Genomic DNA, 11,345 nt, shown 5'->3' with positions numbered 1-11,345 from the left:
ACACCCCCCCCCCCCCCCCTTGGAGACTGTGTTTCTCTTTACATAAAAATATGGCAGAAGGGTATACTCAAGTGACTGGCAAAAGTTGCAAGCATAGAATAAATTTGCTTTAATGAGTAGCTGACTTCTGTGGAACTACTTCTCTGAGTAAGATTACTGAAGTGCTTGTATCGTGGCATTAGGCCTTTAGTACTTTTAAGGCTGTTTTGTTTGCTTCTTCGTGTAACAGAGACCATAAAATTATAAGAGAAGCAAAATCCTAAAGTTAGGAGACTGCAGAATAAATCTTAATAATGTCTTTATGAGGGCATGTACCTCTAGTAATGAATATCCATATCCCATGTCATTTCCACACAAGGCAGCAGCGGCAGTCGCTTGCTCCTTGCGGCTCAAAGCCAGGCCACGCTGTTCTGCTTGGGAATGTGCAGTAGGAAAATCTGCCGTCTTGTGGTCAACCTATAATTGGTTATACAGATTGTTTTCATGGAAGCATAGTATATGAACGTATGCTCATCTGAAAAAACATGTGATAAATTTGGAATTTCACTGTCCAGTATTTTAATGACTTCTTAATGGAAAATTTGAAATTAAGGCCATGTCCTCATTTTAAATGTTTGGTAAATTTTATTTTATTTTTAGGGTTTAGGTACATAAGAGTGCATCTGCCTGGAGCTACGGAATCTGCCACAGTGAGGAATGATTTTTTGTGTAGTTTGTGTTCTTCACCACTGCAGGAAGACATGAAATTTAGAGTACTTGGTGGTAGGATCTATGCAGTTTTCTTTTTAGATGTTACTTTCCTGTTTCTGTTACACAATAAGAAAACAAAATGGTTAGATGGAAAAAGCCCCAAAATACACCAGTCATTTAAAAAAAAAAAAACACACCTGTAATATTTTCAAGAGCATTAATCTTTTCTTTGCTTTTATTTTGAAAGATAAACAGATAGTTGAAATGATTGATGCAAAAGTTCTTAATGCTTTAAAAGGATATTCCAATGATAAATCACATTTTAGGATTCAGACATTTACAGTTTTCTTAAGAGGTAAGCTGAATTTTGGAGTTTTGTCAAAAATGTTTTAGAACTGAACTGTATTAATCCCTTATATTTTCCTTATAGGTCCATTTCTCTGGATAAAATGGTGAAAGTCGTAATTTATATTGCAGTCCTTTAATAAAATTAGGGGGGGAATACATAAAATTATCTAGGTGACTAAACAATATACACTGGTGATTGAAGAGTGCACCTGGCAAAACTGTTGTGCTCACTTTCATACCTTCATTTAAATAAAATCCCCTGGCCAGCTCTGCAGTATTGCATTCTAACTGTGGCTTGTTTTTTCCTACTTTCCACTTCCTTTGGTCATACTGTTTATGCCTTTTTAACATCCTTCCTCAATCTAGCTGTTGTCTGCATTCCATGAGATTTTTGGCTACCACTACCTTCCACTGCAAACATTAAATAACTTCTAATTTGAATATCCAACTAAAATCACAATTCACCACCATTAATTAACACCCCCCCCATTCCAAAAGTCTATGGAGTTATATGGATCATTTTTTGAAAACTAAATAGAAAAAACTGATAATAACAATGAAAAAATTATAAAAATAATGAATTATGAAACAGAATCTATGGGTGAGATCCTGAGAGTTATGCATGCATTATATTTCCACTGGCTTCAGTGATCAATGAGGATAGACAGGGTCTCGCAGCTGAGATTCATGTTTGGTTGGACCTAACTCTCATTTCCAAAAAATAAATGTGATTTTTCTTTTTTAAAAAAGATTCACACAAATACAAAGGTTCCCAGAGCTATTTGTGTCTCTCTTAAAAATCTCTTTAATTTGGATGTCCTTTTTTATTTTGTTTTTTTTTTTTTCTCCAACTTTTCATAGGATGGTAACAGATAATGGTGTCACTACAAGTTTCAGAGTAGGAATGCATACTTGCAAACAACTGTCCATTTTCTTTCCAACGCAGAACTAAATGCATCATCCATTTTCTTTATCAGGAATCTACTTTTCCTTACCCAGTGTGCCTTCCTTACCTTTTGCACTAATTCATTAGAATTGTATGCTTCATTTTATTCTAATCCATTACAGTGAACCTGGCATCTGGCTGTCGTTTTCTGCAATTAAATCATAAAATCAAACTGTTCAGAATGTGAGGAAGTTTTCTGATCATGTCTTTAAAACTGTTTTTATACCCTAACACATCTGCACGTTCCCCCCCTGCATTTTATTTTTTTATTTCTAGATGAACTGGCCAATAAAATGCAAATAGGAAACCACTACAAGATTATAGGAATTCCAGCTTGCGTACAGAATGGCTTACAAGCTACAGCATGTATAGAAGTCAGTAGTGTACAGCTTTGTAAACCGAATGGTAAGAAAGTTCCATTAAAAAATTTACTTAAAAAGTTGGAACACCTTCTAGAAAAAAATCTTGAGAATTGGTACAGTTTTCTATTATCTAGAGGTCCAGATTACAAAACCACCCTGGGACTTTCCTCTTACAGGTTGAAACATGTGCTTACTGTCATTTGAGAATATCTTATTTTGTTCACTTTCTTTCCGTGCATTGGGAAACTACATAATTATTTACTGCCATTCTTCAACTTCTCTTTCCAACTCCTATCCATTAGAAGGTACTTGGAAATCATACCTTAAATGAACCTGATATTTCAGTTTGTTATTTTTTTCTTATTCCATCAGTTTTAGCAGATCATGTCTGCTACCTTTTTAGTAGTAAAATTAATAGTGTCATATGTTTACATTCTGAATTTGTGCTTAATACATAAACATACTCGTTCTTTGTAAGCTTTGTATGAAGACTAGAATGGTGATTTGTTTTAATATATTTCCATAGCTCTCTTACGAAGTGTTTGTTAACCTGTACTTTGTTTTAATTAGGTCCTCCTTTTGTTGGTGACAATTTTAAGTATCTGTTCTCACTGACTTCAAGTTCATGCTGGAGGTTTACAGCCATCCTTGCCAATATCTTTGCTTCTCAAGTTGTTCCGCCAGGCACTTACAATACTCTTAAACTTGCAATATTGCTGAGTCTAGTACAGACGTGTGAAAAAGAAAATGCAGATTATCTGGATCTGTTGATTGTGACAAGCGACACACTAATACTTGATAGGTAAAGAGAGACCTTATTTTTCACGTAAATTAGAAATAAAAACATGAGTATTTTTAAAGATAATGGGATCAGTCTTATATGAAAGGCTAAAGAGACTATTTTAAAGGAATATACAGGGCTCCAACTTACTAAAAATACCCAATTTTTAACATTGGGACATTTTTATTTATTTCAAGTGATAAATATAGGTCAGAACTTCACTAATAATAAAACCCCTTAACACTCTCATAATGATCTCAGCAAGATTTCAACACTAGCACTGTTTAGCAGAGCTTAAACAACATGTTCTTTTAAAATCAAAACTGAAGACTGTCCCAGAAGCTGGTAATGATAAAAGCAAAGGGCTCTACCTTTCAAATCTTGTGTCACTTCAAGCCATTTCATCACCACTTCCCAGCTACGAGCATTTTCAGTTCATAAGCAGTGTGTAAATAGATAATTAAATTTTTATCACTTTTTCATAAAAATTATACAGATGAGGTAGCAAAAGTCATGTACCTCTTTACATGTAGGTCATAAATCTGGCTGCTGTTGCCTTTAACAAAATGTTTTGCTGTATTTATGCATTTTATGTATTTACCCCTTCACACAACTATAAACTGTTAACACAATTTCACATATACTGCAGAAAAGTGCAATAAGCTCACTTTTAAATTTACATGAATTTTAAAAAAAAGTACTTTCTCCTTCCCCAGCTCAAAACAGGGCTTCATTTTTATTTTTGAAAAAGATCTCTGGAAGTGGCATGAGTGTTTTTTTTTAAGAACTCTCAAATGAAAATCTCATTAGTGTTTTTTGTTGTGGAAAAAAATACTTTTAACCATTTCAAAATTTAGCTGTAGACATTAGTTCAACTTTGAAAAAAAATGGGCGCTGCAGGGTTTTTTTTTGCCTAGATTAAGAGTAAGATTTCATAAGAGAAATCACAGGAACTCGGAGTGTTTTGAGAATCAAAACATCTGGTTACTATTAAAACAGCTGCACACTGTAGATCTTGGTCAGTACTGTCATTTATACTGCCTTGCATGTGCACATAGTGTTTTATTGTCAGCAGCCTATCAAAATAGGCATTTCCTACATCATATTTATATTGATATGACCACGCGTTTACTAATACCAATTTTAATTGATAATTTTCTCCCAGTTATTAATAGTAGGCTAAATCGTGCTCCAACATCTTAAACTTACTAGGAGCCTTTGATTGTGGAACCAGACAGACAATTTGCAACCTCTTTTGTGCCAAGGAACATAGTACAGGGGATGAAAGAGAAATTCTGTACCCACTTTCCCCAAAAGAATTGGGAAGTGGGGAGGGGGGGTGAGGTTTCACCCAGGCAGGCAGAGCTTGGAAGTTCCCAGCCTTCTCCTTTTTCCTTGATGGCCAGGATTACTAATCCTCTACTCTTTTAAATCACTGGAAAAGTTTCTGTAGAACAGGAACAGGAGTTAACAGTATGGGGTTAAATTATGAGACTTTGACTTCCTAGGAATTAGTTCTATTGCAAGCCGTGATTTGCCTCATATGTTAAATCCGTAAGAAATACAGTCCAGTAGGCAAGACAGCTTGGACTTCTGCCTTTGAATTTAAAGTAACTTTATAAACATTTAGTTTTGACACTGGTTTTATGTTACAGGATTTTTTTTGTTGTTGTTTTTGAGTCTTAATATATAAATATCATTATAAAGTATTAAGTATAGTATTAAGTTGTTTAAGGTTTGAAAAACTGAACAATAATTTAACAATTTTTGACTGACAATTATTTAATCCTCTAGGCTTCTGAATTACAGCTTATGTCTTCTGCCTCGTGGCATACGACACCCACCGTCCAGTGAAATTTTTCCTTCTGTGTCCAAAGATAAACACGGAACTGGAAGTGCGAGTATTCAAGCTTGCAGTGCTGTGCTGGCTAAGGGTGGCATCTGTTACATAGGAGACTTATTTTCATATAAAAAGGATAAACTTGAACTTCTACAGTCTGGTAATCTCACACCTACTAACAAATGAGGGGACAGAACAAATGAAATGTGCAAAGTCATAGCTACGTTTGTTCCTCAAATGCTAGGGAAAAGCTATTAGCTATTTTTAATGAGACTGTGTAAGAAAAAAGGACGAAAAAGCCAAGGTCCTATAAGCTTACATTTGCTACACAGGCTACACTACAGTGATCCATTGATTTACAAAACAATTACTAGACAGCAACACAAATGTATTCATCACACTTCTTTAGAAAGCTAGATCATAAATCCTAGGATTTAGGTACTCATATATGCAGTCCTCACAACTGCTGGTGTGGAAATTCCAGACATGTGCAAAGAAGTCAGGATTATGTATTTCACCGAATTGTCATGATACATCGGCAAAATACATAATTGCGACTGGTTTCAGATAGTGTGTGGGGGACTAGAATTTATAGTTAAACTAAACTAGATTGATTACGTAACTGAGGTATTTTGTCCTATCCTAGTGCTAGAGAGCAGAACAACAACAGTGTTCATCCCTGGGAAGAAGTACGGAGAAGAGGCTGACCAACAAGTTACTATTTCAGTTCAGACCAATTTTTGGTCTTTTGTAGATGTGGATTCTTCCTCAAAGAAACACACACAAAAGGATAACTTTTTAATTGGACAGATGGTAATGCACATGCCTTGTTATGACCGTAACTGTACTATAGCAGTTATGTGTCTTTATGGTTATTTTGACTTAGAAAATAATGAAAACAATAAAATGTGTTAGTATTTCCCAAAAAGTCACAACTTTTAAGTGACTTTAAATCAAGTATGAGCAAAGTAGGCATCATTTATTTTATGCAGAATAGCTTTTGACAACTGCTATTGAAACAGAATTTTCCTGCATATATTACAGGTAATTCATCAGATAATCTTGCAGAACTTTGTATATATGGATATTGAACATTTCAGACTGCAAAAATTGCAATGTTTCAACAAGTCAAAAGGCCAAAATAAAGTAGTTGTTTTATTTCTCTGGGTCTTCTCTTTAGGACATGAGTTTGATTCCGCCTAACCTTCTAGATGGTTTTGGGCTTTTGATATACAACGAGTTTCCTTCATATCAGCTACCTTCTCCTCTTGCATACCATATCTTGAAAAAAGCCATTCATCCTGAAGCCATGCTGTACAGAGTCTCACAGCAGTTCAGAACTCAAGATTATAAGGATGTAAGAGATCCTACCGTGTGATTCAGAAATGCATTATACTTGGGAATATCATACTATCGCTGGAATCAGGAGGTTCTCTCTGCACATTCTGATTGCTTATTTTTAAAACCTGTTAATATTTATTTCCTACCCTTTCCCCCACCACATGCCCACTAGCGCTAAAAGGATTATTGATAAAATCAGCTTCAGCTCTTTAAAAGAGCCAGCATAATGAATTCAGTTTGATCTTGTTTCTGAAAAACATACTAGGTTAACATTCGTGAGAACAGATCTCCCATACCTATTTTTCACAAGAATAGTTTACAATCAGTAGCAAAAGTTAATATTCCATTCTAATAAGCTGTCAGTAGCTCTAGTATAATTAACAGATTATTCTCTTTAGTATCTGAGATCTATCCTTATGCATAGCTGAGTGACAGCTGTCTTTATAAAAACTGTTGGTAGAATATATTGTCCAAACTATATTACTATGCCACAGGTATATTAAAAGGTGTGAAAAATGTAAATTCTTCATTTTCCAGTTAAATATTCAAAATGTACACCCTCTCCCTAGTTTATTTTGTTTGCCAAGAATCTTCACGTTGAACTGAGTTCAGAAGCAGAAAACCTCATTCAGGGCTACTATGTTGCAAGTCGCAGAGTGAGAAGAGATTCTGTTCATGGATCTACATTATCATCATCTGCACTAACAATTCTGTATGTCCTACTTTTCAAAGTAAAGGAGACACATCTGACTTTCAACTAGAACTTGTGCTAGTTAAATAAAAATTTAGACTAGACTCTTAAATTCTGAAACATTTAAGCATAAAGAATCTTGTATTTACCATTTATGAACATCATGTATTTTATATATTGATGTTGGGAAAAAAAAAAAAAAAACACTTTGCCAGGCAAAACCCCGTGATTTAAGAACCAGTTATCACTATCTAGAAGAACAAAAATAGTATGTAAATTACCACAGCTTTCTATTATGCAAGCAAAAGTATTAGCAATAGCTATATAAAGTTTCACTGCTTTCATAGCACAGGAAAGTCATGCAGAATAGTATGTACTTTGTCAGTGACAAGTACAACTGCATGGTATTTGTGGGAAGTTTACACAGCTGAAGTAGGGAAAAAACCCACTCAAATGTTAACTTCCAGTTTACAGAAGTGCTTGAAACAGGGCAATACATATTGCATTCATGTCTGCAACTTTTTTTTTTCCTGACATGCTCATCTCGTAGGATTTCACTGTCTAAGGCTCATACTAAACTAAGTTTAAGAAAGAAAGTTCTTGAAGAAGATGCATTGATTGCCATCTTGTTACTTGAATCATCTCTTACCCTAAAACACGGTAAATAATGTAGCTCAGTCTTTAGTCTGGAGTACATAGTTTTCATGTTTTGTCAGTTTGAAAAAAGTTTATATCAATTGATTGCAGTAATAGTTCATTTCAAATCTAAGTCCAGAATTCCACTGTTGAAGACTGATATAAGACAAGTCTTTCAGCTGGCTTTCCTGCAGCAGCTCAGGGCTGTACATAATTAGGCCACAGGCCAGCAAGCCTCCATCCTTTATGCCAGCTTATTTGAGGCATTGCTCCTCTAACATTGGTCCAGGTTGTACTAAAAACAGATTTCCCTCCCTGGGAAAAGAGGAGACAAGGGTTGGGGTTTGGGGTTTTTTTTTGTTTGTCTAGCATCAGTCACATTTATTCACACACAAATTTGGTAGTGAGACAAGAATTATGATGTAGCATTTAAAATGGTAACATACAAGATTGCACTACTAAATAATAAATAATCTGTGTCACAGCTTTTTTTCCTTTGAAGTCCTGGCAAAAGTTTATCAAGTCTTTTAGCATAAGTCTTGATTTCTTCTTTGCTTAGGCAAGTCTGCATTATGTGTAGCACCAAATCCTGTATTTCCGTTTGACCTCAGTGATGAGAACTCTCTGCAAGAAAGAGACAGTTACCTAATGCAGTGTCACCATCAACTGCTGAAGTTTATTAGTGCATATGGCCCAGGAATTCACATTACTGAAGAGTGAAAACTCCACTTTGTAAGTAAAGCCTGAAGCTTCAACTTCAGCTTTTTGAGAGACTGCAGTTAGAATATACAACTAAGGTTTTTAGTGTTTTTGTGAGACAGTTCAGTGCTGTTTTGCTAAGGAATGACACATAGCTGACAAGATTTAATTACGGGTTTTGTGACAGTGTTGTTTGAAGGCAGCAGTGATATGTTCATCCTGGGAGGCCATGGCTTCAGAATAAAGTCACAACCTGAACTTCTCTTCCTGGCTACCACTGTTCATCCACCGTTCAGTGACAGGAATAAAGCAGTGTTTTAAGTAAGACTACAACTAACAATTAAACCAGAAGTTTAGGATCTAATGTTCCATTTCAACCACATCAATTCTCTGCAGTTTTTCTTGTTGCTTTTTTCCACGTGTGTCACCCTGAGGGTTAAATAGTTTTAAGTACATTAAAATTATTTTTCTACTGTAAGCCCACTTAAATTATTACTCATGTTCTATAAAATTTGAAAGATTTAATACTACCACCATACCGCTTGATGTTCTCTGTCTTCGTTTTACATCACAGCAACATGATATTAGACCAGGATGCTGGTGTGTTCCCACAATCTGAAAAAACCAACAAAACAGTATTTCCCCCTTACTTCACATAGACTACAGGGGATAGTAGAACCCTACAGGAAAATGAAAAAAAAAAAAAATGTTATCAGACAAGTTGGTAGGTGGCAGCTCAATGAGCTCAACTCTACCTCACTGCAAAAACAGGTGTAAAGAACAGTATGGTAGAAGATGAGGTGTCCAAGAAACAGTATGCTTCTCCAACTAGGGACTTCCCTGCATTTTATCTTCCTAGTAAGGATAGGGCTCAGTTACATTACTGAGCAAGTTTTACATCCAGAAGGTTCACATTAAAAAACCCAGCAGAAAAATTGTACAAATCTTGTCACACTGAATACTTGGTGTATTGTATGGCTTGGTGTGACTCCTACCCAGCATATCATCCAGCAGGATCATGGTGCTACTGCTCACATAGCCTCAACAAAAAAAACAAGTCACCCAAAACAGAAATCCAAGATTTTATTCATACACACATCACCTTGAAGATAAGCAGAAAAGCTGCCACCACTAACATTGTAAACACTCATTTAGAAATAACACATTTTTCCCTGCATGTTTTAACCCTTGTTTTAGTCAATTTTGATCAATTTATTTGGTACGCTTTATTTAATATTCATACTGAGTTCTAAGAGCATCCACAATGCCACTTCCTTTCACTAGAGTGACGCTCTTACCTGAACTTCATTTGAGGATTATTCGCATTTTCACTGAACAGCTACTCCTCTGCCTTGCTGCTGAATCAAGCAGTATTTCTGAGGAGCAGGAAGGGCCATGAAAGCATTTCCAAGTGCATTAGAACTCCACTTTTCAGGCTGCTGTTTTCAAGTTAAGAAAAAAAGAAATATTTTAAAATAAGTTAGTTTTCTTTATGCTTAATCAATCTTATACAAAGTTATTAACTTTACTGGCATTTCAGATTCAAAGATGCACATCAAAAAAGTCAGATGGGTAAACGGCAAAGATTTCATCATTATGCCAGCAAGATTACTTCTAGCATAGAGCTAAATAGAATTCCATTATAAATCACTATTTTTGACAAGCTATATTAAGGGGTGTATATCCTTAGAAAAAAAAATTTCTGCAAAAAGAGCGCAACTTTTTATTCTTACCTGTCCCCAGCTTCTCCCATGACATTTTAAGCAACCATTAGAAGACTAGTAGCAGCACCCCACAAGTAAAGGACAGCAAAGTCAGTCAGTCCAAAAGTGTCCCTGACGGCCATGCCGCCAGCTGATGTAAGCCCACACAGCGCCACAGAGCAGCAAACAGGGCCAGTACAGGCCTTCAGCAGCTGGCAGCACAGCTTACTGGAGCCAGAGTACTGTAGTATCACAGTAAAAAAAGTGACTTACTTTCTTAAACACCTGTACTACTGGAAGCGGATAGTCTACTGTTGGCTCTATGTGCAAGCACAAGGCTCGAAGACAGTGGAGAAGATCATCTGATGTCATAGCACCTTTAAAAGAGTAAATAAAATCAGAAATGATAGCAGCAAATCAAACTGGAAAAATCCTACTAATTAGCTGGCACATCAGATACAACACTGCTCGTCACTGAATTCAGTTGGGTAAACGGCAAAGAGTCGTCATCATCATTATGCCAGCACACAGTTTCCTGCCTGTGATAAGGCTGGTGGGATTTTTTTTCTGGGTATCATACAGAAGGGGATTTGTTAAGTTTGTCTCAAGAGATGGGCTTCTATAAATCAAAGTAGAACTTTTTCTTAACTGTTAAGGTAAAATGGATTCAGTGTAGCCCAAAACATAAGAAAAAAGCTCTCTAGGCACAAAACTAGATAAACCTCCCTGTTGTTACATCCAAGCCTGGATGCCAGATACCTTCCCAGAGGTGAGGTTCACCACCACAGTCACCTTTCCCTTTGGAATATATGCCAACAGACCAATATGGTTGAGTGCCAGCAGGGATAGCAATTTGAACACACAGTTCTGCACTTTCATCTCTCCCTTCCAACTAGCATCTGTTAACTCTTCACAGCAGAAGTCTTGTTTCCCTCCCCAGTTAAAAACTGGATGCTGTGGTACTATTACAAACCTCTCCCCTCAGATTCCTTCGGGATTCTTGGATTGCACCCACTTTGTTCTGGGCAGCAAGTTTTATAGTTGTTGTAACACCTTTCGTTAGAATTTCCATCTCTTAACCCTACAGTCAAACAATCATATTGCTCCGTGTTCCATCTGTAAGTGATTTTACAAGCCATAAAACAGCTTCTGAAATCTAGATCTAGATGTCAGGAGGCTTTCCTCAACATTTTGAAGTATACTAAGAAAGAATTACTTTTGTAGCTCCAGAATTCATGTGACATCTTTCTGCTTGCAAGGTGAACAGCATGGCAGAGTCCAGATTGCAGATTCCCAAAGCCAGTAACA

The 11,345-nt window shown here is 36.2% G+C and overlaps 1 protein-coding gene across 1 annotated transcript in view; it reads left to right on the top strand.

Annotated features, from left to right (window-relative positions):
- MCMDC2 (minichromosome maintenance domain containing 2) overlaps positions 1 to 8,355 on the top strand; it is a 9,702-nt gene extending 1,347 nt beyond the window's left edge. Inside the window, exons 5-14 of the mRNA XM_010292638.1 lie at positions 640 to 762; positions 938 to 1,045; positions 2,261 to 2,389; positions 2,917 to 3,148; positions 4,922 to 5,127; positions 5,614 to 5,780; positions 6,148 to 6,324; positions 6,878 to 7,020; positions 7,550 to 7,659; positions 8,195 to 8,355. Of these exons, the coding sequence (XP_010290940.1) occupies positions 640 to 762; positions 938 to 1,045; positions 2,261 to 2,389; positions 2,917 to 3,148; positions 4,922 to 5,127; positions 5,614 to 5,780; positions 6,148 to 6,324; positions 6,878 to 7,020; positions 7,550 to 7,659; positions 8,195 to 8,355 (1,556 nt within the window). The remainder of the gene's footprint in view (positions 1 to 639; positions 763 to 937; positions 1,046 to 2,260; positions 2,390 to 2,916; positions 3,149 to 4,921; positions 5,128 to 5,613; positions 5,781 to 6,147; positions 6,325 to 6,877; positions 7,021 to 7,549; positions 7,660 to 8,194) is intronic.
- The last annotated feature ends 2,990 nt before the right edge of the window (positions 8,356 to 11,345 follow it).

This window comes from Phaethon lepturus, unplaced genomic scaffold (assembly GCF_000687285.1).
Source record: "Phaethon lepturus isolate BGI_N335 unplaced genomic scaffold, ASM68728v1 scaffold14798, whole genome shotgun sequence".
Lineage (NCBI taxonomy): Eukaryota > Metazoa > Chordata > Aves > Phaethontiformes > Phaethontidae > Phaethon > Phaethon lepturus.
This window is presented reverse-complemented; position numbering and strand designations above follow the sequence as displayed.